Source organism: Oenanthe melanoleuca, chromosome 6 (genome assembly GCF_029582105.1).
Source record: "Oenanthe melanoleuca isolate GR-GAL-2019-014 chromosome 6, OMel1.0, whole genome shotgun sequence".
NCBI lineage: Eukaryota > Metazoa > Chordata > Aves > Passeriformes > Muscicapidae > Oenanthe > Oenanthe melanoleuca.
Genome location: NC_079340.1, coordinates 6,327,107 through 6,354,493, shown reverse-complemented (window position 1 = coordinate 6,354,493; position 27,387 = coordinate 6,327,107). Strand labels below are relative to the sequence as shown.

At 40.1% G+C, this 27,387-nt stretch overlaps 1 protein-coding gene across 1 annotated transcript; it reads right to left on the bottom strand.

Annotated features, from left to right (window-relative positions):
• Positions 1-1,713: 1,713 nt before the first annotated feature.
• On the bottom strand, positions 1,714-18,297 carry TMEM26 (transmembrane protein 26). The gene is made up of 6 exons (XM_056494753.1): positions 17,988-18,297; positions 14,826-14,904; positions 9,433-9,546; positions 8,632-8,852; positions 7,514-7,590; positions 1,714-5,288 (listed from the first exon to the last, which is right to left on the bottom strand). The coding sequence occupies exons 1-6, from the start codon at positions 18,176-18,178 to the stop codon at positions 4,879-4,881; spliced, it is 1,092 nt and encodes a 363-aa protein (XP_056350728.1). The 5' UTR covers positions 18,179-18,297; the 3' UTR covers positions 1,714-4,878.
• Positions 18,298-27,387: the final 9,090 nt, after the last annotated feature.

Below are 27,387 nucleotides of genomic sequence, written 5' to 3'. Positions count from 1 at the left end.
CCAAGCTGCTGTTGCAGATGCTACTCATGCAGATCTGTTTTACTTGGCTTGGAGGTCTTTCCCAGCTCCCAAAATTAAAAATGCTGGACTAGGGCATCACTTTTATATTGTACCACCTTTCAACTCCATTATCTTTACCTACAGCCTGACAGTCTCATTTCAAACTTTGTGTGACCTTACATAGGGCTACAGGAAATGATGCTGCTCTTCCAATGTTAGTCCTTCACAGAGACGCTACTCAGGAAAAGATTCTTCTCCCTATAGTAGGCTAAAAACAAATGGAGGAAATGCTTTGGCAGCTGCAGATAGCTTTCATCTTTAACAGGAAGAAATAGGCTTGGCTCTTCTTAATCTTTGGCCTGAATTCTTGTGTGATTTTGTAAAGACTTTCACAGGCAGCAGTGGGAGGTGCAGTGTTTAGCATGTCTTGTCTGTGTGCTAAGATCTGGAAGGTGGGCCCAGAAAGCAGGCAGAAATGTGGATGAGCAAAGAGCAGTATGTAGAGGGTGAGGTAAGGGTTTAGGTTGATAAATGAAGGGTTTTTTATAGTTACATTGTTTTTACTCCCACGCCTTTTGCCCAATCTGAAGGGAAAAGACACAACCCAAAGGAGACCAAATTAAGAAAAATTTGCACAGAGGATTTCAGTGATAACTTCAAGACTGACTTGAGATCACTGGAATTCCTGTACTAGCACCTTGCTGGAGATACTGGAATGGAGCTGGCTGTTGAGAGCCCTTCCTGTGCTGACTCTGAAGGGCCAGGAAATGTTTTCACAACACAGCTCAGGTATGGTTATCTCAGATATTAATATCTGTTCTATTAGGGTCCGTACTGCTGTATTTCTGTGCGTGTGCAGTGACCAATCTTGGGAAAACATCTCTGCTTCTTTCATCACTGTGACCCATTTTTTGTTCCTCACCACTACAGACTAGGAATTATCTGTTTTCTTTCCTCTTGTAAGGAAGGAGAGACTTCCTTCCTCTTATAACAGTGTCAAGTGGAAAATTGAATCCAAAGACTGAGGGGCCAGGAACTCTCCAACCTGCTGATTTCAAAGCTTGACTATTTTCTATTGAGATAGCATCAGAGAAAGAGCCTTGTGCATTTTTAAACACCTTGTGCTGGTGCTGTGGTCTAATGCTCACCTGAGAAAACTTTATTTTTGTGGGGAAACTAATGACTGGGTACATTTCATTCAACTGATGAATTCTTCATGGAAAGAATATACTCCAGGGAACTTAATTTTTTTTTTTTTTTTAATCGTTATATTATTCCGAGTATATTTAAGTTTCAAGACACTTGTAATGCTTAGGTATTTTCTGTGTTTTGGAGGCATCTGCAGAGTGTTCTTACTGGCAGTCTTAAAGGTTGTTACAGAAATAAAAGCTGTATATTGGGCATTGCCAGGTGTGTGTGAGGGTATCTAAATGCATGTATGTATTTGTGTGTGTATTTAAAATGCCTCCTGTGTGCAGATATTAAACATATCCTCTTGGGAATTGCACTGTGACTTGCATACTTGGAGGCAAAGGCTCTGAATAAAGAATCTTTCCAGAACAGAGTGAAATTAGCTGCAGTTGTTTGTGGGTTTTCAAAGCAACAGCAGCAGTCAGAATCTGGCCTAAGTAATTAACTTACGAAGCATGGAAAGGAAAAGCAGCATGTGGAAGATATAATTAATAGCAACATATAACAGTCAGCTCTCACATAATAAATTGGCAGCTATGCCTGAGGTAACTGCCTTTTATTTACAAAATGCTGTCGGAATTTTTTTAAAGTAATTGCATATTTTCTTCCATTTCCACATGGTCACAGAGAACATAGTACAGTACAAATACCAACAGGAATGCAATAAAATCATCACTGTTGTTTGTTGTTTTTCCTGCTTAGGCCTATGATCTTATTTGAGCCAATGTCCAAAAGAAAGAAGGAATACATTTCAGCTCAGAAAAAGACGAGTGGTAAAACATTTTAGTGAGGTTTAATATGGAATAATTTAGAAAGACAAGGCAGGAACAACCAGAATAAACAACACCAAATGTTCAGATATCTATTTGCAGAAAAAATTTAGTAATGTGTTCTCCTCACTTGAGTAAATATTGGTTAAGATAAATGTTCTGAACTTTTCCTACAGAGCAAGTGTGACATCTTTGGGTATGCCACAGATGCTGGCAGATCTTCAAGTGGGTCCATTCTACCCCCTGCCTAGTGCTGAGCTCTGGAAGGCTGTGGCATGGATGGAACCAGGGCTCCCTGCAGCCAGCTTCTGCTTCAGCTGCCTCCAGCAACCTGCTGCAAAACACAAAGCTGCAGTCCTGCTCCAAACATTTGCAGCAGGAAACTGAGGAGAGTTTGCAGCTGGGGTTTACTGCTCTGCTCAAAACATACAAGTTACCAGAATTTTTAGTTGCCAGGCTACTCAGTGGTGGGAGATGCACGTCACTCCTGCTGCTACCTGGTACATGTGATTCCCCTCTGAACCCAAGTGGGAATTCATACTACTACTTTGTTAGTCTGGATTTTCTTTGGTTCTAAGCAGTCTGATTGCCATCACTGCAATAATGGGGAGGAAAAGGGAAGTCCAAATCTACTTTATTGTAACCATGAAGAGGATCTGGCATATTTTGTCTGAGTGAATGAGGATGGGATCTTGTAGTAACCACCTAACACTGGAGTGAGTTCCTGTCACCATAAATGTGATTAGAAACTTTACTGCTGTTTAAAATTGAATAGCCTGAAGACCAGGAAATAGAGCTTGCTGTGAAATATTGCTGCCATAACCAGTCCCTGTACTGCTGACCCCAGGGGATCTTGATTTGCTGCAGACTGAGTCTAGCAGGCAATTTGTTGCTGAACAAAGATTTTAAATAGCGAGTTTTAAAAAAGTACATCCTTGCAATTTTCGTGCTGATGAATTTAGAATGATGTTCTAGCAAGCTCAGTACACTCCAAATTAATTAGCAGTGATCATTTTAACAGATAATTACTGTATCAGCAAGTGGTAAAATGAATACGAGTAGTTATGGTTTGCATCCTCAAGGAAGAGCTATGTTGTGGTTCTACCAAGCGATTCTAAATTCATCCCAGTGTGAAAGGTTTTAGACAGCATAGCTCATCATCAGAATTGTCACTTTTAACCTCTAGACTTGAATTAAAATCCAAAATGAAGTGTTTGCCTCCCAACACCAGGGCATGTTGTGATTGGCTTTTAAAAACTGCTGCTTTTTGCTGGAAAAAGGTTGAAAATAAGCAGAGAAGGAGGTGTTGTACATTATTACTACTTTATAAATGGTAGACAGGGCTATGAAGCATATGATATTTCCTTATGGCTGTGTATTTTCTTCTTTCATAATGTAAGAGTCTTATCTTGCATAGATCAGGAAGAACTCACAAGTATAAACACATGTTCACATCTTTGTAAAACAGATTAATCTTTCAAAGAATAAATGTGTCATTGCTTTTGAGGCTGTGGATAAATAAGTATATGACTGCTGCAATGATGGTAGAAACTTCAGTTCAATAGCTGAGGCTTTAGAAAATAAGGTTTAATTTGGTGTTTCTAATATGTGAAATTACCTTAATTAGGTCACTGTATGCTTTTCTGCTCTCTTTCAGAATGGGTGCAGAAATCTGTAAGAGTACCTGCCATTTTCTGTGAGAATCTAAGTTTTAGGCAGACTTTCAAAAATCACTTATCTTACTTTCAGCTTCTCTAAGCCAAGTCCAGCAAACTCAATGATCTTACACTGATCTCAGGTGTGCTCTTGGGAGAAATTGGGACCTATGTTGTTCACTCCAAATGTGAAAGTAGTAAAGTATTTATTTTAAGCCATTTCTTAAAAATGCATCTTGACACTCACTCACTCAGACCAATTTCTCAGGTTATTTCATGGGACCTTGTAGTGCTTCACAAAATGTGAAGTGCATGCCTGAATGTTTTGGCTTAGATTGCTTTGAGCAGCAATGCCATCTTCTTTCTAGAGAGATTCTGTGTCTAGGTCAGGCCACTTTTAAAAATCATACAAAATGGAGACATTAAAAAAACCTGTCTTAACTGTAGTAACAGAACTGTAAAATCAAGAGGAAAAAAGTATTTACAAATATTTTGGTGAGGTTTTGTCCATATATGTTCTGTGCGTGTACAGAAAGGCAAGCAACTCTGTAGAAAATTCCTGTAGCAGTTGTCTTCTAGTGATCCAAGGGACTGCTTTTTTTTTTCTTTTAGTTAAGGTTTAGGTTATTCAAACCAGGCAGGTCATAAGAATCTCTTGTATGCAGTTTCATAGTGTTGCTTAGCTCTTAACTGAATCCAGCCAAAGATGAGGTAACATCTGAAGAAGGTTTCCTTAAATTTCTGGAATGAACAATGTTCTTGTGTAACCTGTCACAGTAACAGCACTAACATGCCTGCACAGCTGTTGCTGCTGAAGTTCCTCCTGTACATGGCGAACATATTGTTCATCACACTGTAGTTACAGCCCTGCCATTCTAGTAGAGCTCAATGCTTTTGTGCTTCCTATAAAGGACAGCCTTGTCCTTCTACTTGAATACATGCAAGTACATAGGTCAGCACAGTGCCACCAATGGTAATAACCAATCTTCTTAGTGCTTCCAACCTTTCTTGATAGTACAAACTATGGCTACAAAATCCCTGTGAATAATATAATATGGAACTAGTCAAAACCCACCAAAAAAGGGATTTTTTAAAAGTCCCATTTCTATGATTTTGCCTGAGAAAGTTCCCCTACAATTTAGAAGAAGCTCTCTTGATGGAAAAGATGACTTATGCACTCAAGATCTATTTGATCATAGAAACCGGCAAAGCCCTTCTGAAGAAGCTGTGGGAAATGCAAGCTCTTCCAAGTCAATAACTGCTCAGTGATCTTCTGATGGAGCTTGGGATTCCTCTTTTGGAGGAAAAGCAAGAAACTCTTTCATTTCATTCTCTTGGTGACCAGTAGCATGAGCTTCATAAGGCTCACATGGGCAGCAACAGACTTCTCCTTTCCTGCTCTTCTGCAGAACAGTAGCACGGAAGTCTAACGTTATCACTGCCAGCCGATACAACTGTAGAGTCACAACTAAGATATTCTTAGCTGTAAAAAATACCAGCATCTGATTGAATATTCTGAAGTGGCCCATCAGAATTGAACGCACAATGAAGAAGGGGCCATCCTGTATGAAAAGGCTGACCCCAATGTTCCAGAGCTCCGCACTGTACCTGCACAGCAGCAGGCTGGGGATCCGCCTGGCCGACGCGCTTGGTTTGCAGCCAATGTGCTGTACTGGAAGCAAAACAGTTATGTTAAAACAACTTTGAGAAGTGGAACCAAGGTTGGCCTAAAGGGCACTCAAAATACAGGGTACTCTGGATTATAAATGCATTCACCTGCAAACTGTGCAACATACAGCATACCCAGTTTCTGGGATGCTTTTCAGCAAAGCACACTGAACTTACCTGAGCCACTTCTGTGGTCTGACAAACAGGACTAAAAACCACTTCCCCTTCCTCAAACATACCAGTATTTATACACTTCTACAACAAGGAGCAGAAATAGATCACGTAATGATGCTTCACAACTTCCCCAGATCTTTAACATGCTGGACCAGTATGCATCCTTAAGAAAAGCAACTGTGCTGAAAAGGAACAGCCAGTGCTGTAGCACTTCACTTTCTTCCATGCTGTCTAAGATATTGCATTTAAAATATTTACCAGATAGCCATTGCCTTTTTCATGTGTCATAGTAAGAATGAGGCTTGTCAGTGTCAGGCAATATTGAGCATTACGTGGTTTCTGTCTGCCATGTACGACTTGTGGCATTGTTACTTGTTCTTAGTCTTGTGGGTGTCAATTTCACAGAAGCACTGGAACTTGCATGGATGGATTCCCCTTGGCTTTAAAGGCGGTGATGGGTTCAAATGCTTTCTATGATGTAGTGCCCAGAGAAGGAGCATCAGAAGGGTTTGTGGAGGTAAATTTGATTGTATCTCACAGAAATACATGGAGCTTAATTAACCTCTCTTGGATAGGGAAATTTCAATGCTTTAAAAAAACATCACTACTTATAGTGCAGTAACAGCTGCCAAACATTCCAACCTGCCAAAAGAATTCTATTGTTTGAGTCAATGCTGGAGTGGGGGGAGAAAGAGATGAGACTCAAATGGAAAATGAGTTGTAAAATGTAGAAATTTGCTGAATCCATTAGGCAAAGCTTCAGCAGCAGCTAATTTTTTAATATGCTTCTATGCAATTGCTGTCTAATAGTCCTAACTGCACTGCTGAAGTGTAATAATAAGTGCCTAAAAATTTCTTTTATGTCATGTTTGATGTGTGAATAAACATTCTGATGCTTGAACAAAAAGTACTCTCTGTGCAATTGTATAGAACTACCTAAAATAAACTGTACCCATAGTAACTCCAGGAAAATGTGTGTTCAGTAATTTAATTTTTAACAGGTAAATGTAATTAAATAAGTGGAAAAGCAACAGCTAGAGAAAAAAAATGAACAGATTGTTTAAGTGCTATTTGAATTTATTTGTGTGGTGGTGATGTATATAGGATGATTTTGTTTGGTTGGTTGAGTTTTTTTAAACCTGAGTGCTGTGCATCTTTAATAGAATATATTTTAGCAGTAGCAGGAATTTTAGTTTTGATAAAGCTGAAATGTGATTGCATCAGATTTTTTAGGTGGTGAGCTGCTGAGCTGAAATGATGAAATATTTTCATAACTTTCCTGTTGGAAGCAAAGCCTAGCACTGCCCATGAAGAAAAGACTAATGAACAAAATAATATTTCAGGAATTTTAAATTTATCATTTTAGTGTGTCAGCCTAGAAATCTGTTTTATATAAGATGCTACTGAGGATACTGCATTTTTTGACTGCTGTTGTTGCTGTAATCTTGTTGTCATTGGAGGCCAAAATGGTTGGAACAGATGATGCTCCAGAGAGCTCTCATTCTTCTTTTTGGACAGGCAGAAGCTCTTTCTGCTCAGGGACAAACACAACACTGAGCTGGCTGACTAGCTGGTCCTTTCAGATTAAGATAATGGTGTACAGTCCCAACATCATATGGTCCTTTATGTCTCCTGTGAATAGGTAATTTCTCCTGTGCTTTTGGCTGTGCTGTTCTGTGGTTCACAATTGCCTGCCTCTCTGTAGAGTCTAATAACCTACCCAAATTTGAGCCATCATATAATAGACCAGATCTAACTTGAGAGCTCACATAGTGAAGTTTAAGGCAGTAACAGGCAACTGGAGCAATACAATAGTGCAATCCTTTTTTCCATTTCCTGAATGTAGAGAGCTCTAAGAGAGATCAGAGGTTAGCCAGAAACAAGTGTTTCCTCAAAAGAAACCACAATAAGCTTTCTTCAAAAGCTGTTGTCATGTGAATTCCTCTCCACCAGAAGTGCCTGGTACAGCCTGTAGTGTGTGCACAGCCACAAGATGTACCAGTAAAAACTTAAGAGCATTTTTTCCTCTCTTCTTCTCTATGTGCAAGTACTAACCTGCAAGATCAAGTGGAAATTGTAACATACTCCAGGTCCATACAGCAAGAATTGCATTTATGAGAACGTAATTCTTCCTATGGGAGGGGAAAAAGTGATAACAATGAAGATTCAGTTTCCTTATGTGAATCACAAAAATGTTTCCTACAGTGTTTGGAATGTAATTTGAAGGGTAGTTGAGTGAAGCAGTGATTGATTTATATGTACTTTTATAATGCAACAGTAAGGAAAACAGAAGCACCTTTTTGTATGGAATTTTTGCTGTTAAGGCTTACATGTTCCAGCTGTGTAATTGCACTAAATATCTGAAGCTAATGTTATAATAATAAGCATATGAGAATAGACTCTGTGGCTCAGAGGAGATATGTTTACTGTTGTGGTGATTACACATTCCTTGCTAGCCTGAAGCTTCTCTGCCAAGTGGGAAGGACTCTTTTCCTGCTCTAAAAGCCTTGCTATAGTGATTACAAAAATAATACACTACAATAATTACAAAAATATAAAACAGTATTTCTTAGAGAAGCTGAACCTCTTCTGTGACTCTTTCTTTATGATGGATGTTCATAGCTCATGTCTCAGCAATGTGAGGGGGAGGTGAGCTTACTTTCTCTGGTAGACATCACAGTGTCAAAAACTTACACCAGACTGTGCCATTCCCTTTCTTCTTATCTTTGAACGCTTTGTCACTCTACCATGAAGTACACAAGATAACCAAAGAAGCAACTTGGATAATGAATCTCTTAAGACAGTTCTAGTTGCTTCCTTGCCCGTCTAAAATAATTCATTAACCTGAAGGGGGCCTACTGTGTATCCAGTGTTTCAGCTCCTGTAGCCATAAGAACTGATGCTTCCTGGCAGTTAGGCTGCTCATTTGGCTCTCTGAACTCTTTCATTGCGATGACGTGACATGCTGCTCGGCCGGACACACATGAGTAATCCCTGACAAAGCTCACAGAACCTAGGCCTTTCACAGAGGGAAAGCCAAGAGCAGGCACACAGAGCCCTTGAATGTAGCCTTCTGTTTTCTACGGGAAGCACTGTTTTACAAGTCTGAACACTGCATATTACACAAATACCTTGCACAGCACAAGTTATTTACGTCAGCAAAAAATCCTTACCGAACATCCTCAATGTCCAAGGTTTCACTAGCAAATTCAAGTATATCTGCTGCTGTTCCCACGAACATGAGAAGCAGCTGAGACAACTGATCCCGGGTGATTTCAACTCCAATGGGGAGAAGCCATCTCCCAACTACTAGTAGCAGCAGAAAAGTCTGGTGGAGGGCCAGTGTCCATACAGTCTCACAGATTGTGGACAGCTGATTGACAAAGACTTTAGCCTGTTTAAAAGACAGCAATAATATACAGTAACTTCAGAAGACTGATGTTTTAGGTACCCTCAGAGACTGTATTTGTCTTTGAGCCTGCTTTTGCTCTCTTTCACGTTATATGAAAACAAATAATTTCCATCTGCAATTTCCATCTTGCAGGCCTGGTTTTAAAAGGCACTTTAATACAGACTTTGGATAACAAATATAAAATCTTTCTCGGTTTACTACTCTTGTTTTCATTTTTCAACTAAGCATTATCCTTTGCAGATCACTACCCAGGCACTTTCTAAATTCAGTTACTGAGATTCGCAAGAGAATGGTAGGAGCATGTCTTCTCTACACAGAGACTGGTCTTAGCAACAATAGTTAGTATGCAGAATGCTGTTCTGTCACAATGTGGTTTTCTAAACTACAGATATATATAATACACATATCTTGGGTTGTTTGCCATTTTGGTTTTTGGGTTTGTTTTTTTTTGGAGGGAGGGGAGGGGGTTTGGTGGGTTTTTTTGGTTGTTTTACTCATTCTGCAAGGTGCTTATCTCTAATTGTCTTAAGATCTCTACCAGAAACAGGAAAAGGTGCCCTACCGTTTGAATGATGTGGTGATCTGTTCCCTCATTTCCATGACTGCTCTCTCTGGATTGATTGAAGTCTTGATTGCTGATATTCACCTGAACTGCCCCAGGCTCATTGCCACAGTACTGTTGTGAACAAAAACATGACACGTGTTAACATCCCATCCAGGGAGCAGATGTGCTCTAAGGCTGAGAGCGTCTGGTTTTGCAGAACTACAAACTGCATTTGTAAATATAGCTGATGTTAACAAAGTCCTCACTCCTAATCTTCAGAAGGGAGGAATTCCTTTCACATGAGTGATGTGTTGGTAGGTTCCTGAGAAAGTACAGGATTGTGCTGCAGAAGAGGATGCAAATTCAAAGGCCAATGGAGTAGGTGACATCCCTGTGCTCTTAAGTCTGCACCCTATGAATGTGATCTGCTTGCAGCTCTCCTGAACTTGCTGCTGGGTTACCTACATGGTCTCTCTTTGGTTAAAACAGGCAAATAAGGCAAAAACTGATCATGGTCAGGCTCTATATTCAAACTTGTTATCAAAATATCTGTTTCTCTTTTCTACTATTCAGGAAAAGCTCTCTGAAAATGTCACTGTTTCATTTTTCTGTATGACTTCCCTCAAGGCTGAAAATTAGTTGGGGCAGGATATCGGGTTGTATTCTCCATCTCTCCTGCCCCTGCTGTGCTTTATTTTGTAAGGAAACTTATAGGGTGAGAGGTGAAATAAAGGAGTATTTAAGAGAACTAGACCTGTATTGTTGCCTAACCCTTTGAAATGGAATCAATTTTACTTTCCTCAAGAACACAGTCATCTGGGAAATTGAACTAAAACATACTGTTACTCCAACAACGTCAACCAGTGGTGGGGCTATGTTCTGTCTGCAGCACTGTCCTGCCTTTCTACTTTCACACCCAAGGCCCAGGAGCAACTGGGGGGCATGGCTGGAAAATCTGTCTTCGTAACAATCCATAACATCTCTCTCCATTGTAATAAAAAGAGGATAATTAGAAAATCATACCACACTATTACTAAGGACTTTTATCCTGTCTCGTTTTTGCCAGAGAACTGCAGGTGATTTGCATTTCTCCATTGGACCCCCTGCCATTTTATTGCGCAGGGACTGATTTTCTGCAACAACTGGAACGTGTTCGAGAGTATACTGAGTAGTCGTGTTCAGCACCAAGCCTGCCAATATAAGAGCAACATTTTCCAGCAAATTTCAGATTCTACTTTGATACTTTGCTTGGTCTCTGATATGTTGTTCAGTATCTGGGTAAATGCAGGCTCTTGTCTGACCTTAGGGTGGACAAATTTCCTGTGACTTGAAAAATCTGGAAAAAATGTCAGTGCTTTTTGCTTTTAGAGTTGGCAGTAAAGAGTCTTAAGATGAATGCTTGTCTTATTTGAACAGTGGGTGTGAGAGTCTTGAAAAATTGACACACAGATGTGGGGAAGATATTTCCATTTAGTCTAAAGTTCTGGGCATGGAAACAGTGAGATGGAGGGACTGGTACTCTGCCTAGCTACAACCGTGTTGGGCTAATCTCCCTGGGTTTGCCCTTCAACTAAAGGAGAGAGAGGGAAAGGCTTGTTCAGAGGATGTTTTGGAAATGAAATTTAATTGGTGCTCTGGAGAGGCATCTGTATCTGCTACCTACAGAAACCCCCTAAAGTCTATGGAGACCCACTCCCAAGGTCAAAGTCAGGCTGAGTTCTTTCCACTGGCTGTGTGACACAGCTGAGGAGACCACAATCTAAAAATATGGCATAACTGTCCTAATCACCCCAGAACACTAAGAAGTGAACAAACACAACATGCCTGGATTGGGCAAAGGGATGACTAACCTGTGCAGGAGGAGGAAGGCTGACTCTGACGGTCTTTGGTTTGTCATTAAGTCTGCATTTAAGCTCACCCCTCTGGCCCCTTGCCTGGTCTGGCACAATAAGAGGAAAGCAGCCATGAACCTGTTCAGAACTTCACATCCAAGTCTGAGGAGCTGCAGGACTCAGCAGCTTGACTGCTAGAAGGAGGTGGAAGAAAACACGCCATGGCTTGCCAGGGGAGCTCTTTTTCCTCTCGTTCTAGCAGCACAAAGGTGCAGGGAATACTTCTAAGAAAATTCATTCATGTTATTGGTGTCTTTGGTATATGTCTTTCCTTACATGTAATTTTTGTGATACTTTCAACAGAGAAGTGGGTTACTATTTTCAGAGCAAGGCTCTGTGATCTCGAACTGAATGGCAAGCTCAGGGACAGTCCATAGCTCTTCTCAATTGCTTCCAGGCAGGAAATGGAAATCTGCATCTGCAAAGCCAGTCATTTAAGTAGGCTCCTATTTTATTTGTTTAAGTAGGCTTCTGTTTTTTTCATTTAAGTATGTTCATTTCTTGTTTGGGTTTGTTCTTCTCTGAATGTTTATTAAGTGGTGGTTGTGAAGTGATTCACTTGAAAATTTGGAGAAGAGCCTTTATTTACATCATGTATATGCATGTAAATATGACTGCTGGTGCCAGGCATATTTACTTATTGATTTATGGATGTGCAGTGACTAAATGGGAATGTGACAAGACTAAAGTGAATACTGTTTTACTGTTTCACAGGCATTTGATAAACATGGTTTGCCTTTTTACTACTAGACTCCAGCTAATCCTAGGTATTGACTGCATACCAAGCTAAATAAAAATGGTTTTCAGGGGTTTTTTCTGTGCAAAGATAAAACAGGAAGAAGCTGTATGCATTTTGTATCAATTCTGACTTGGCTTACTTTTGCTTCTTCTGAGATGAAGCTTACATATCCCTGATTCATAAGCCATCTAATCAAAATGGAAGTGCTGTTGCATGACATGATGATGTCCCAGTTCAGGGCCTGCAGAGAAGCTCACTGCCAGTGCACAAGGGACACCCAAAACACCAAACTAATTCTGTCAATTTCTGTTTGCATCTTATTGACAATCTATTATTTTCAAATAAAACTGAGGTTAGCTAAAACTTCATAATGGGGCCAGCACTGGGGTGTAAAATTGACACTTGAATATTAGGGTGGAATATCCTCAGCCTATTAATGTGCATGGAAGCTGTCAGGCTGAGGACATTTTGGAAGAGTTTAGCCCTTCCCTGGAGCAGGCCCTCTGCCAAGCAACAGGTACCTGGCTTGCTGTCTGTGCTTTGCTGCAAACACTGTGGCTGTCACTATGGAAACATATGTGATGTAAGAAATTCAAAGCACTCCTCACTGCTTCATTTTGCTTATACAGGAAAGCTGAAATGTAAAACATGAAGAAAAGATTACTTAAGTTGTTTTCTAAATTGAGGAATATAATGGGTATGGCAAGGAAGGAATGGTGAAAGATGTAAGATCACTTTGAGGAATTCATTATGGTATAATTTTAGCTGGTAAGAGAATCTCCCCTCAGCATGAGGCCAAGGGAATGGACAGTAATATTCACTATATCCCCAAAATGTTCAAGTTAAGGTAGTTAAAAATAATTACAAGGTTTACCAGGTATCTGTCTTATTCCTGACTGGAAGCCTGTATTGGCTCTGGCTCTCCTAGCTGGATAAGCCCTACAAAAGCTGGTCTGTTACTTCTTTCAGTGGCAGTGGCACACCAGGCATTTAAAAGGTAACAGAGCCCTGAGATCCTGTATGTTATTACGAAAGAATGTTTGGGTTTTTAATGGATTAAATTGTTTCAATTTTCTTGACAGCAGACAGCAATTTTTTCCTCTCTGTACAGTTAATTGACTTTATTATCTCTCCCAAACATATATTTCATCCCCAAATACGTTACCACAAAGCAGTAGTTTCATGCAATCAGTATTTCACCCTTGATATATAAATGGTATTATATGTCCAGTTCTGCAGTACACAGAGAGGCAGAATTGCATCTGTCTTCAGGAAGAGAAACTGCCTATTAGCACCTGCTTTAAATAACAGCATTGGCACAAGCAGCTGATGCTTCCTGGTAAAGATTCAACATGGCATCAAAGTTCTACTGCCTTAGAGACCACATACTGTTTTCATAGGGTATATATTAAAAGTATGGATCTAGTGATTGCATAATTACCCATTCTGGTTGCATTTAAATAATGAAATTCCAGGAATACTTCAGTATTGAGAGTGGTACTAGGCTGGGTGCTGTGTTTGAGAATAATTGTTAGGAAAGCTGCTCCCCTTCTGGAGGTATTGTTTTTGAATCTGTTTCTGTGTTTCCAGAACTCTCTATCCTATCTCTCCAGGTATAAACTAAGCTGTTAACTTGATATACTCCCTCTTTAATTCACAATAGCAGTATATCAATAAGAACAAAGTATGCCATGTTCTAACATCATTTTGGGAAATAAACTGCTGCCTTTGACTACAGAATTAGCCTGTTACTTGGACCAGATTTAACTATGACAAATGTTCTCAATATCCACATTACCTGTCTGTGACTGTTTAAGGAGATTTGGGAAAACAAGAAGACAATAAATTCCTGCTGCTGTATTTAGAAAAAGCCTCAGGCTTTTTCAGAGTAAACACAATTTTGAATATTTGATTATGCCTCTGTGGGCTCTAGCAATGCTAACAAAGGAGAAAATGAGGCACTAGGTACTTTTAGTCTAATTTATGTATTTTCTTCTCTTACTTTTTGTTCTTGTTCCAATCAGAACCTTTATTGCTGTGTATGTAAGGCATTGCATATGTGCAAATGCTAGGACAGACAAAATTTCCTTGTCACTGCATGGAAGTGCTATAGGAACTTGAAACTAGCCTGTATGAGGTTGACTCAGTGAGACCTGTTGGGCAAAGTGGCTGTGTTCTGGCCCTAACCAACCCCAGAACACTTGCTCTTAAAAATTTTACCACGTGCTTTAGTCCTGAATTGGATTCCAGGCCACCCCCGATTACTATTCAGCACAAAGAAAGGAAGGTTATAAACCTTGTCAGACATATTTCCAGCTGTTGTAACAATCTGTATGTTTGATGTTGCATGAGGTAACCTGAGTGTAAAACCCCTTTCATTGGTATCTGTCTCAATTTTGACTTGCTTGAAGTTGTGGCACTTGCTTTTAAACACTGTGAAACTCACTTTATTTTACAAAGGCCTCTAAAGCAATGACGTTCTTTTACCCAACTGAGCAAGATTTATGCTGGTAACCTGGGGAAGTAAGGCTGTGTTTTTCAAACTTCTAGTCCTCAGTTCCTCAAATAAATACAAATAAATGGTCTCATTTTTAAATAGGAAAGAGGTTCATTATCTGATAATTACAAAGTGCTAAGTAGTCATAATATAGCTGTAGCTAGAGTGAGACATCCACCAATATGAGAGAATTGGAACAAGACTTAGCAGACTTCTGTCTGAAGCCCATCCACCAAATAATGCATCAATTTCAAACTAGTCCATCTTGCCTCATAATAAATACCTGAGTCCCATGATGAATTTCTAGTAGCCATAGTGATGGTACTATGCAAATCAGATATAAAAATATTGCTGGTGAAAACCTGTGAAGGAAAAGAAAAGATATATTGGTATTATGACACATCATAAATCCTTTCCCACACAGATATGTTCGGATATATGCTCTCTTGTGCCTCTACCATATGGGATATTAAGAAATAGAGTAACTGCAAATAGGAATCACTATTCTTGCTGGATTGCTCGTGCTGTGTGAATATTGTAAATAACAGGTTTATCTGTACATTCATCTAAGGTTATACATAGCAATTTATTTAAAATCTCTTTTTTAAGAACTGACAAAAAGCACTTCACTGTTCGTATTTCTATCACAGCATTTTCTGTATTTAAAAAGCCTGTAGTAACATGCTTTTTCTGATTTCTGAGAAGTGAATTAATACATTGAGTCACTTCACTGAATGATGCTGAGATAAAGGTGGTCGCTCACAATCCTGTGCATTGACACAGGAAAGGTAGAAATAGCATCAGATTGCTTAAAACAAGCATTGCTTCAGTAGGAGATCTTTTAGTTGCAGGCTGTGCATTTAAAATGGGCTTATGAAAATGGGCCTCAGCCTTGTTTCCCCACTTGTGCTGGCAGTGGTAGAATTTTCTAGTTCATCTCCCCCTGCCAGTCTTCTATATAACTGTGATGGTTTGATGCTGGCCAAATGCCAGTGCACCCATGAAAATCATTTATTCGAATAGAACCAGCACAATAACTGATGTTGATGAAGCTTTATTATCTTCAGCTTCTTTAGCTGGGTTTATTGACAAGTAATGGAGAGGTTTCATAACTCCTACAAGTAGTGATTCTTGTGAGAGTTTCTGATGTTTTCTTATTAAACATATGACATTTAACTGGGGCGGGTTTTTTTGGCAATTCTGTACTTTGGGAGTAGGAATGAGATGCAATGCCACAAATGTTCCATCTAGCTCTGTATTCTACATTATGGAGTGGGCATTGCTGCAACACCCTGGGACTGGAAAGTGGGATCCAACGCAGGCCATTTGCTTGGTTCTTTCTATCCTGTCACATACTGCAATGAATTTAAACTGCTTATAAATAGCAACTGCAGTAACATTTTGGTCAAAGTTGTTCCATTTACTGTTTGTCCCTATGTTTAATGTACCTTTATTTTGGTAATCATTACTTTTCCAGTGAGGATTAGGTATTGAGGAAAACAAAATATTCTGCTGCTTAGGGAAATTACTGGGTTGCTGAACTGCTCTGAAACATTTCAAACAATCCCCTCCTAAGATAGTTTGGGTTTTAATTGTGTTTTTTTGTTTTTCAGGTTTGAGGGTGTGTTGTAATTTTAGCAGTGGGGTGTTTTGTTTTAGGCTTTTTTGTTTTTGTTTTTGTTAACTTTTTTTTTTCCCCTTAGGAAAAAAAAATGGTTAGTGATTCTGTTGGTTTTTAGTCTGGTTATTTTGGGAGAGAACACACCTCTCATTTGAATGGAAGAACTAACATTTGACAGTATTTCCTGTAGGACTTGAGCACATGAAAAATCCATCCAGTTGGCAGGTTAGCAATACTGAGCTAATGATACCACATCAAGCCAAGAGATTTCAGGAGCTTTAACCCTGCCTTTCTTTCAGAAGGAGCAATCTAGAGGAAGTATTATATGGCCAGGCTCACAAGAAAACTTTTTTCCCACGTGTCATTAAATGTTTTATGCTGGTGTTTTAAGTAACAGTCCTCTGCCAATAATGAACAGATAATATGAGAGAGCTGGAGGCAGGAGTCCTGCTGCATATTCTGCTCCTTGCTTGGATTGGTGATCATCCGAGGAGGTGTTTCTACAAATGCTGATGCCTGTTCTGAATGTGACTGTTTTCCACTGGAGCAGAAAATTATCCTTATACAAATAGACGCTGGTCATTTGTCTGCAGTTCTCACCTATAAATGTACTTTTATTTTGCTGCTTAAAGTGCCAGACCACATCCATTTTCAAATTTTTCTTCTAGATAAATTTAGCCCCGTCTTCTGTGTATTCATCTAACATGGATCTGCTTTTGGTTTTTATTTTCATTTGGATTTTTCAAAAGTTCCCATTGCAAGTGTTCATTCATGAAGATTCTGCTGCTGCCTCCTCTTCCAAAAGAATTGGGTCTGTTCAGTCTGCCTGTCTCATTTGGGGCTCTGCCATTGTTAAATTTTCCAGTGTCCCAGACTTTATCACTGCTTTTATTACATTCAAATTTAGAGCATGGAACTCTTATGTGAATTGTCACACAACACTCCTTGTTATAATAACTTTCACAGGTTGCAATGGGCAGGATTTTAAGAACATGGAAATGGTCCAGGGCTCTTTAGTCCTGGATTTGTCTCAAGGCCTGCCTGCAGTTTGAGTTTTGAACAATAAAAGGTCCTAGTGAAGTCTTGAAAATACATGACCACCTCTTTTTCACAGAGCATTTTGTTTTGGCTGCCTGAGTGCTGATGAGCTGTAGATGACAGCAGTAATTCTTTAGACACATGTAAAACCCCATATGCTTGGGCAAGCTCCGCTACGACTAACTTTTTTGTTAGTTTCTTGGGCAGCCTTTCGCGCATGAAAGTTCCCCTCAGGAATAGCCTGACAAATCCAAATATTTAAGCCACTCTTGATGTATCAAAAGAGTGGTTGTTACTCATCTTTTATTTTCTTTTATCAAGTTTAGGTTCATGCAGTAGCGTGTGTTAGCACTGTCGCATGGAGGAGAGCAGGGGAATGCAGTCATAGGGGAGGAGGTGTAACCCAGGGCACAGCAGGACGGGTGTGAGATGCGGGGCAGCTGCAGGTCCCTCCGCACCCTCTGCCCTGCAGCCCCAGCCCGCTGCAGCCGCACAGCACCCACCTCTTGGCTGAACCAAGAGACACAGCCACACAAAGCGGCTCCCGCGTAGTCCGCTGTACAGCTGTCCCTCCTAGAGGGTTAAAAGCCCTCTGCCCGGCAGTGGACCAGCCAAACTCTACCAGCTTTCCGTCCCTGCCTCCCAAGAGCAGCCGGGCAGCAAAGGCGATCCCTGAACTGCGGGCAGCTCCGGGGCCAGGACAGCCCCTGCTCCCGGGAGGCAGCTTCGTATCTGCAGCAACGTACATGCAAAGAAGCAAGAGGGACTCCGCCGAAATATGCTCACCATTTGTAGCCTCTGCCTTGCTTAAACTTGAGGGTGAGCCCTGTCTCCAGGCAGAGGAGAAGATTGAGCAGTGCCAGCAGCCAGTACTTGGGTTCCTTCTTCACGGCAGTGACTCTCCAAACCCCGATGAGTGAGTGCAGCACGAAGAGCAGGCGAGTGACCAGGGCATTGAGCAGCACCATCAGCTCCATGCTGCAGCACCCTCTCTGCTCGCCCCGTGCCTTTCAGGAGCCCTGGCAAATCACCCCGGGAGCCACCGGCAAGCGTGCGCCTCGCCGGCACGCCGATCTCCTCTCCTCTTCCATCTCCACAAAGGGGCTCATTATAACAAAAAAGAACCAGCATTGCCCCTCCCCCAGACTTCCTGAAAACTTTTTGAAGGGAAAAAAAAAAAAAAAAAAAGACAGGCTTCTACGCTGCAGTGGTTTGCAGGCTCGGAACAGCCCTGGCCGGCCCAAGGCGGGGATGGAGAGCCTTGTTTCTGTCCCCTCGATCATCAGCTCAAGGACCAAGCATGGCGAGATTTTCCCTCTGGCCCAGTTACCATCGCTCTGCAGCCTCACTTGCTGCTCTCGCCTCGTGCATTTCCAGCAAAGACACAATATAAGGCACATTATTAATTTGGATCATTTTGCTGAAAGCTCCACTGCATTTCTGAGAGTGCAAACCAAACCCCGTTTTCTGCTCCCCCTGAAAGAGAATTCATATTTGGGAGCTTTTAAAATCGTTTAACATTATAATATAGAAAGCAGAACCTATGTGCTTTCTTCAATACTGGAATCCCTTGTGCAGCAGAAGTCAGAAACTGAAATCTAGTCAAACTACTCTAGTGTTTATCTACACCCTGCTTCAGGACTAAGAAGCAGGCCAGGTGCAGAACTCTGGAAACAGGGATGAAATCTGGGCTAACACTAATTTTACTGGATTTTTCAATAGAGGCATATACAAAAAATCCACTAAAGTTTGACTGCTAAATCAGTTACCTCTAGACAGGAACAGTGTATGAAGTACAGAATTTGTTTTAAAATTTCCTTAATGTTTCTCATCGAGATTATAAATTCTTATTTGAATTTACACTTGGTCAACCAAAGAGAAATTTCTTCTTGATCACAATTGGCACTGTGCTGCTCCAGTTTTGTTAATTTACTGCCATTATTTGTATTAATTTGTATTAAATGGAGAAATACCATTGTAAAATGCAAATGGAGAATCAAGTCCATGTAAAGTATGGTGGTGTTTCAGAGGTCCTAACTTCCTAGATTTAATTTTTTAAAATCTTGTTCTATTTAAACACTAGATTATATTCTTCTGAAAGCTGTGACCTTTCTAAGGTATTTTTCCTCAATTGCTGAGATCCAAGTTTTCCTTACTGCAAAGCCAAGCCTCTTCCTTTATGAAGTGCTGGTTCTGGCCAGCTGATGTCCTTGGGGGTGGGGGAATAAGGGGGAGGAAGACTACTTTAACCCTGCTCATAAAAAAAAAAGAAAACAAATGTCCATTCCACGGTAGAGATTACTCACTTGGGAAATGCTTAAGTAAATAAATGGAATGTGTAGCATGCCTTTCTGAAGGAACAAAATCAATCTCCCCACACTCAGAGGAAAATTAATTCAAGTCAAGGGCCTGCTATTGATAATCCCTGCCAATAGCCACCCTGCCATATTGTGCCTTGGGTGCTGCTGGTTCACAGCCCTTCCACTGATGTTAAGGTCAAATGTAGTTGAAGAGGAAAGCAGTAACAGACAGGTTGAAGACATTGTTTAAACAAGACATTCCTCTGAGGGAATGTCAAAGAAATGACTTGGAGGAACTGATATGTACTATTGTTCATGGAGATCCTAAAAGGGCAGACAGATGTCACAAAACTTGGAAAGTTGTTGATTAGTGTAACATTGTTGTGATACAGTGCTGAGGAAGGATGCAGAGAGCTTTGCTAAGAGCTAAGTTATTCTGCATATTGAAAACTCATGGGAGCTGAACTGCTTAACAAGGTAGTTTCATTAATGAACAATCTAAACTTCACATCAGTGAAAGTTCCAAACTTAAGTAGGAAGATGATACAATATTGACTCTGCCTACTCAGTGTTGGACCATGACGGCAGCACAACAGCCTGAGTAGAGGGGGAAGTACTCATGGACAGCTTCATTTCTTTGGCCTAGAAAAGGCAAATACTGCATCCAGACTTTACAGAGTGCATTTTCGGATGTTCAGTGTCTGTTTTGTGGAGCAGCTGGTTCAGGAACCCATGAAGGCAGTACTTGACTTGAATCTTGAGTGGTTTATGGGATATAATGTAGGGAGTAACAGCTGAAGAGGTCTCCTGAAAGGGGGATCTTAATGTGCTTAGATTTGGCATCCTTGCAAGGATAAGGCAAGACAGAGTTCTCTACCATTGCTCTGCTCAGCTTCAAAAAGGAAAGCTAGACACAGATCAGCAGGCATGTTGAACGTAAGACAGATGCAACACCTAACTCTTTGCAGGGAGTGTGGATATTGCTTCTGTAAATCACATGGGAAGTGCAGAGATAATAACTGTGCATCAAGGGAAATTTGAGAAAGAGTGAGAAGAAGCCAGCAGGGTAAGCGAGATTGCAGGAGCAAGAAGGCATTCTTCAAAAAGCTGAAGTGCTGTCCAGCTGAAGAAAACTGAAAAAATTATAAACTCTAGCATGAACAAACGTAAGGCTGGCTGAAGGAGTTTGAGGGACAATTATAAAAAAACACAGTAACTGAAATATCTGTTTCTGTTCAAACATGTCGTGGCTAGGAAGTCTGCCAGGGAATTGTTCGGTTAGTGGACAGTCAGGTGGCACAGAAGCCCTCAGCAGGTGGTATTGCTGTATGGGAGGAGTGGAGTCCCAGCATGAGTACAGATGTATACTGTAGTATGGGAAAGCACTGACTCCTGCACAGAATCTTACAGAATGGATTTTTTAGATTTTGTTTTTTTCCTTATGACTCTCTATGTGTGTTAGTGTTCCACCAATTCTTTTCGTAGTTTCTACTGGTGTGCAGCTTAGACTTGACAGGCTAACTGATCATGCACTAGAGAGTTCTTGAGGGAGAAAATTTGTTTACCTTGTTTTTGTACTCTTTCCCTGAGGATGGAATTAGGTCTACTGCTGGATATAGACAGTGGAATTAGATGGACCTTTGCTCTGACCTGAAATAGCTGCATTAGTAGAGATTTTCTGATCTCTGAAGAAATTAATCTGGAGTGGGTTGTAGCTTGGTTGGATCCAAGCTGAAAGCAAGACTCATGTCTGTCTGTATAGAGTGCTCTACTAATGATATATCCTCTACTCTACCTTTTTGTTTTCTTTTTTTTTTTTTTTCCCCTGGAAAATCTGGTCTGTGTCCGGGAACCCTTAAGAGTTTATGTTTGCAGGAGATGCTGTACCCTGGCAAAGCCTAGACATAGTGGTGTGAGCACGTGTCACACTGTGTGGGATTTTCATCCAAGGCACCTAGGCAAGATCTACTGCACAGCTCTGCCACATAACAGCCAATTGCAGCATGTTCGATGTATTTGGGAAATGTCAAACCTTACTGTGCCCCCAGCACCAGTGACCTTCTTTCTGCAGGAATAAGGAATCTGTTACTTTAAAAACTGTGCCACAGGATCTCTGTGCTTGCATTGAATAATTCCTGCCTTTAAGCCGAGTCACTACGATGATTGCACTAAGCAGACTCCTTAACTGTGAGAAATGTGAAATTGCACCAGTTCCCAACAACAAACCAGGGTTGGAGGTGCTTCACATGAGCATGAGTCAGCAGTGCCACGTTGCTCTTAAATGGAGGGTCAGATACAAAGCTGAAACCTGCCAATGTCCATCCTGTGTACTTAGGGCTTCAGCTGAAGTGCTGCCCTACCTTGGGTCATTGAGGGAGGAACCAGTGGAGAAGGGCAGGAGTGTCTCTATAGTAGGAAATTGCTTACACAAACAAATGGTTCTGTTTTAGATAGTTAAAGGTGATATTCTTGTCAGGTTTCAATGCTTATAGAATTACAAGACCTCTGTTCAAGCACCTGGAGGAACTCCAGTTTGAACTGCAGTGCAGGACTTAGGAAATCCTGTGAGGAGGAATTCCAGAAAAAAAAGTTGTGTGAGTTTTTGTGATAATGTGCATTGTTTTTTTGTTCTGTTTTAGATTTTGGGTTTTTTTCTCTTTGTGGATGCTCTGAACAAAGAGAGTCTCAGAATGTACTTCTCCTGCATACAAAATGGGATGTTTTAGGCTGTGAAATTTGGGGGTAATGGCTGATTGCCTTCAGGTCAAGAGACTTTGAAGATTTGATTTACGATATTCATAAAGAAATAATTATAGAGTATTAAGCTGAAAGAGACCAAGGATGAGAATGGGTCATAAATTCAGTGTGAGTCAGCAGTGTTGTTCTGCTATGAAGGAGACATGCTGGGATGTATAAACAGACCTGTAATGTGCCAAATTTCAGTTATTTCTTCTGCCTTCCTTGATGCTGGGGGAAAACTCAACAAAACTACCCTAATTCTAGTGAAGCTGACAGGATGGAATATCCAGAGATGGACAAGACTGCTGAGGAAAGAATAAGGTACCATCATTCAGTGTAAAGAAAACTGAGGGGAGATGTAAGTGGCCAAGTATTCAGGAATAGCCCATTCACCAGTCCCATATCAGAAGGAAGGATGCAAAAGGCTTAAAGAGGAAAAAAGGTAAAAAAAAAAACAAACAAAAAAACCCGCAATTAGATGTCTGGAGATATATCTTGCTAGGAAGGACAGTGAAGCACTGAAATAGATTGTGAAGAGAGATGTCCATGTCACAGGCTTTTAAGCACAGATTAGGGAAACATCTGTCAGGGATGACAGCAATTTAGTTTATCACTTGGGGTAGATGGCTGACTGGATGATCTCTGGAGGTTTCTTCAAGTCTTAACTCCTAGGGCTCTAGGGTTTGTTTATTATCCAGTCATTGTCTTGAGTCTCTAAGGAAGTTTCTTGCTTAAATTAAATTTGTTTAGTTTTCCTTGCGTAGGGCTCTTAAAGAAGAGGAAATTGTTCTGCTTTCTCAATGTTTGACTGCAGACTGTGAATAATTATGACAGCCTTATAAAGAGATCACCACAAGTGGCAATTAACATACATGTTGAAACAAATGGGAATGTTTTAGTCGTACATGTGAAACAAAAAAAGCTATGCAATTCCATCTTAAATGAAAGCCTAATTATTGCTGATCAAATGCAAGAGGGAAAAGACAAATCTTTCAAAATATGATATGTAATAGAAGGTCCTAGCTATAGCTCAGTCAGGGTGTGAAGGAAATGGATAAAGGACAGAGTATAAAAAGATTAGCTCTCTAGTAAAGAGCCAATATGATTGCAGAAGCATTAAAATCCCTGCAGGAGATTTACTGAAGACTCTGCCCTGGATTAGAATTTGATATAAAATAATTTAACAGAAGTCATACAATTTCTATGTCATTTGTAGCTGAGTTAATAGCATATGTTCCTGGAGGATTACAGTCAATGATTAAGGAAATTAGGTTTTGTTTGAATTTAATTTAGTTGTATAAAGCTGCTACAATAATTTACAGCTTTGATATTTAATATTTAATAACCCAGATCTTAAAAGAATCTGAGGTATAGCAATGTCATAATATATTGAAATATTATCCCCATAAGTCATTTATATTTGCTAGTTGAGAAGAATGTTCATCAACTAGATGGGCTAAACCGGAGCTGCTTGATAAAAAACCAATGCAGTTTTATAGGTAGTGATAGTGAAATCTTTCTGTATCTGTTATCCAGTAAATCATAATTCACTTAGAGAACTTCTCAATCTCGGTTTCAGTCTTCATAAGAATATACTCCTGATAGTTTGCTTTCATCTAATTTCCTAGCTTTTGGCTTTATGAACATTACAAATCCTGTCTATTCTTTCTTATAAGCCTGCTTCTGCTGCTCCCTCCTTTCATTTAAAAGAAAGAAGTAATAAATGCTCCAATTTAGCAGGATACCCTATTTCTATTCAAAGAAAAGGAGACGTAAAAACATCCCCATCTGAAAATCAAGCCCCCAGTATTTTCAGGCACCTTTCTATTTGCCACTAAGTTTATAAGAGGCACAAGACACGGTCTCAAAATGTACTTGTGTGAGCTTACTATCCAAAGTGCAAACGTACACCTATGAAGCAAGAAAGCAAAAGGCTTCCAATGGCCAGCCTGCTCTCTTGCATCTCTCCATGTGTCTCCATGCTTCCCTTCTTCTGCTTGTAGCCATTTCTCTCCTCTATACCATATCCTAGGAGGAAAGGACCCATCAAATGGTTGGCTGTTTTGGATAGCTACCACCTGTTCTGAGACTCAGATCTGATAAAGGAGGGTGAGCTTAGCACAAATTTCAGTTCATTTTTAGTGCATTATAAGTCCAGGCTTTCAGAAAGGAAGGTGGAAGCACTGACTGCCTGGCGCAACAGTTATGAGTGGCCATGGGTCTGCCACAAACACTGGGGCCCTCGCTGGAGTGTGAGGGTGCTGTGAGCTGGCAGAGATCCACTCACATCAAAGCTTCCCAAAAATGCAGCCCCAAAATAGGTCAAAGAGGTTGTGTGGTTTCCCCTCTGATGAAAGCTGGGGGAAAGCATATGAGCAGTTTATAGCTTCCTACAGTTATATATATTTTCTGTTGGTTTTATAGTGCAGAAATAAAAGCCCTCTTGAAGGATCGTTTTGGGTTTTTGTTTTTTTTTTCTTTAAGAATAGAAAGACAGAAGACGTTTCAGGTATCTTATTAGGATTTGTAATTCCTCCTTCATCCCGGACTCTATTTCTGGGAACACACAGTAGTTCTGCAGGTCTGTGTATTTCAAAGAGGAATAGAAGCAACCTTGTTCTGTAGGAACTATTCTAACAATGACTGAAGTGGAAGATCTAAAGTTACAAACAGTGAAAAACTAGCATTTTTTCTCAGCAAAAATGTTCTATTTTTGGCTAGGAATCTTTTGAATTGTCTTCCTAGCCATTCTCTTTCCTGTTTTCTAGTGTAAGGATAATGTGACGAACTGACATTGTTCATGTTTGGGGCATGAATAAATGGAGGCTGGGCACAGGCTCCTGGTACAGCTATTGCCAGTGGGAAGGCCAAGCTCCTCTCACAGATGGAGCACTGAACACACAGGCAAAATTTCTCAGGCTTTAGACAATTGTTATCAAGATAAGCTATAATCTAAAAGCTGGTGGCACTGTTTTTGTTTACACTCTGTGTACATCTGCATAGTCTTAACAACTAAGTTTTTCCTCCTTGGTCTGAATTTACTGGAATTCCTTTGAAAGTGTTTATTATGGCACCCAGCCTAAGCTAATGAATCTGAAGTCCAATACAACCTGTGTCTCACTGCAACTTGATTTCTTGGGCATGGTGTCTTGCTAATTAAAATCATATGCCTCTGATAAACTCAAGTCATAAGTTAGAGGGATGAAAAGTGTATATAGAAAAGAAAATCTCCAAACTTGTAATGTTTGTGCTGGGTACCTGGGTACATATACTGGGTCAGCTCTCACAAAACCAGGCTGTATCTCATCAGGAGACTCATGAAAAGACAGTGGATTCTCTTCTTACCTGTGCCTGATAAAACGTCTTGTGTGGGGTTCTTCGTTTGTTTGGTTTTGAGTGGGTTTTTTGTCGGTTTTTTTAATTTTATTTTTTTTATTTCCAATGACATACAGGTTGTGTGTAGGCCTTTGCTATCATCTGTGCTCAGAACAGTTAAACAATGGTACTTGGCTATGGTCCTAGCAAGCCACTTTCCTCCATGGTGATATTGGAATCCAGTGATGATGTATTTTTAATGTATATTTTTATATCCCTGTATAGATTTTGTCAATCCCCTGACACGTTTTCAGAATTTAATGAAGAAAATAGTCATCAAGCTGTGTACAAAACTCCATAATATTTTTACCAGCTAATTAGTTAAGCTGACTTTTAAATCTCTGTGCTGGAAGAGGCTGAAAGACAGGACTGTACCACAAAATACAAGTTGGCAGATTGGGAAATTACTTCAAAAGTGCAGCTAAGGGTAGGGGGAGCATGTAAAGAAAACAACTCTCCAATCCGCAAAAAAAACCCTGCTAATCATATTCATCATCACTGCAGTAGAAATAGAATGACATGGGTCTTTGAGAGCAAGGCTTCCATAAACCTGTCAAGATGCTTAATTATGGTCTGTTGCACTGGACTGCCATAACCTGCTAAGAAAAATAAAATGTAGTAAGATCAGATACTCCTTTTGAACTGGAATAGTGTACTGACTTTCCCAACCTTTTGTTATCAGTGAAAACTTTCTAAGGACAAAAATTTCCACATCTTTGTTGGTTGCAAAATATATTCAGTTTTACAAACAAGCTTCTTCCTAAAGGCTGCAGTCTCTGAACAAACCATCTGCTCAACCACTTTCTTTCCTGGCAAAAAATGAGGCTGAGTGCCAGAATTTTTTATTTTTTTTCTGTGATGTTTACCCATAAGTTATTAATACCTATCTGACACCCACAGAGATCTTCAAACTTTTTTGTTTAGTAAAGCAATATTGCTGACTTGTCTGACAGTAACCAAAAATGAGTGAGCATTGTTTCTGATCACTCCCACTGTACAGTTCACAATGCCAGTTTGTTTATAAATAATGTCATCTGTTGTCTTCTCTTGAGTGTTTTATCCCATTGACTATACTTCCCTCATCCTTTATTTGAGACATCTGTCTGTGCTGGTCCTGGTATGCATAATGACTTGAGAGACACGAATAAAGAGAGTTTATATGGTGTAATAGGCACACTCAAATGTCTCCTGGAGTTTAGACTCAGCAATGTCACAGTGTGGTCCTAATGGTCTTTAAACCACTTTGAAATCAGATGTCAATTCTGAGTACTGCCGATGGGAAAAGCCACTTAAGAAAATCCAAAAAACCTAACACCCAAAGAAACAAACTAATGATCCCAGCAAAGGACTACTAATTCTTGTGGATTTGCTGAGTCTGATAAAACAATGTTTGAAATAGCAAAATTTTACTTGACAGGAGAATCTTCAGCATCTGCAAGAAATAATGAGAGATTTTAGACTGAGTTTTGTAACTAGTTGCTGACTTTTCCCTGTTTACTGTATACTAGTAACAATATTACAGAGTTCAAATGAGATGGCAAAAGAAAGGGTCTCTAGTGATAGGTCTGGCATGCTTTATTCTCAGACTCCTTCACAGAAAAGTTTAGGACTACATCCGAGTACTTACCCTGCTAAATAATAGTCATGGAACATCAAGCTCAATATTTTTTTTGAGTTTTGTAGTGGTGGTGGTTCAGTTTTGGGTTGTTTTTTTTTTTTTCTCAAGATCTAAATTCACTAATTTTTATCCCACCCATGGTATTTTAGTTATG

What these genes read in the sequence shown, in the direction of transcription:
- TMEM26 (XM_056494753.1), bottom strand. Translation starts at nt 18,178, where the DNA reads ATGGAGCTGATGGTGCTGCTCAATGCCCTGGTCACTCGCCTGCTCTTC. An exon ending in CAAGGCAGAGGCTACAAATG is followed by an intron (nt 14,905 to 17,987) that starts GTGAGCATATTT and finishes TTTCCTTCACAG; the next exon opens with GTTTTCACCAGCAATATTTT. An exon ending in AAATTCATCATGGGACTCAG is followed by an intron (nt 9,547 to 14,825) that starts GTATTTATTATG and finishes TGTTCACAACAG; the next exon opens with TACTGTGGCAATGAGCCTGG.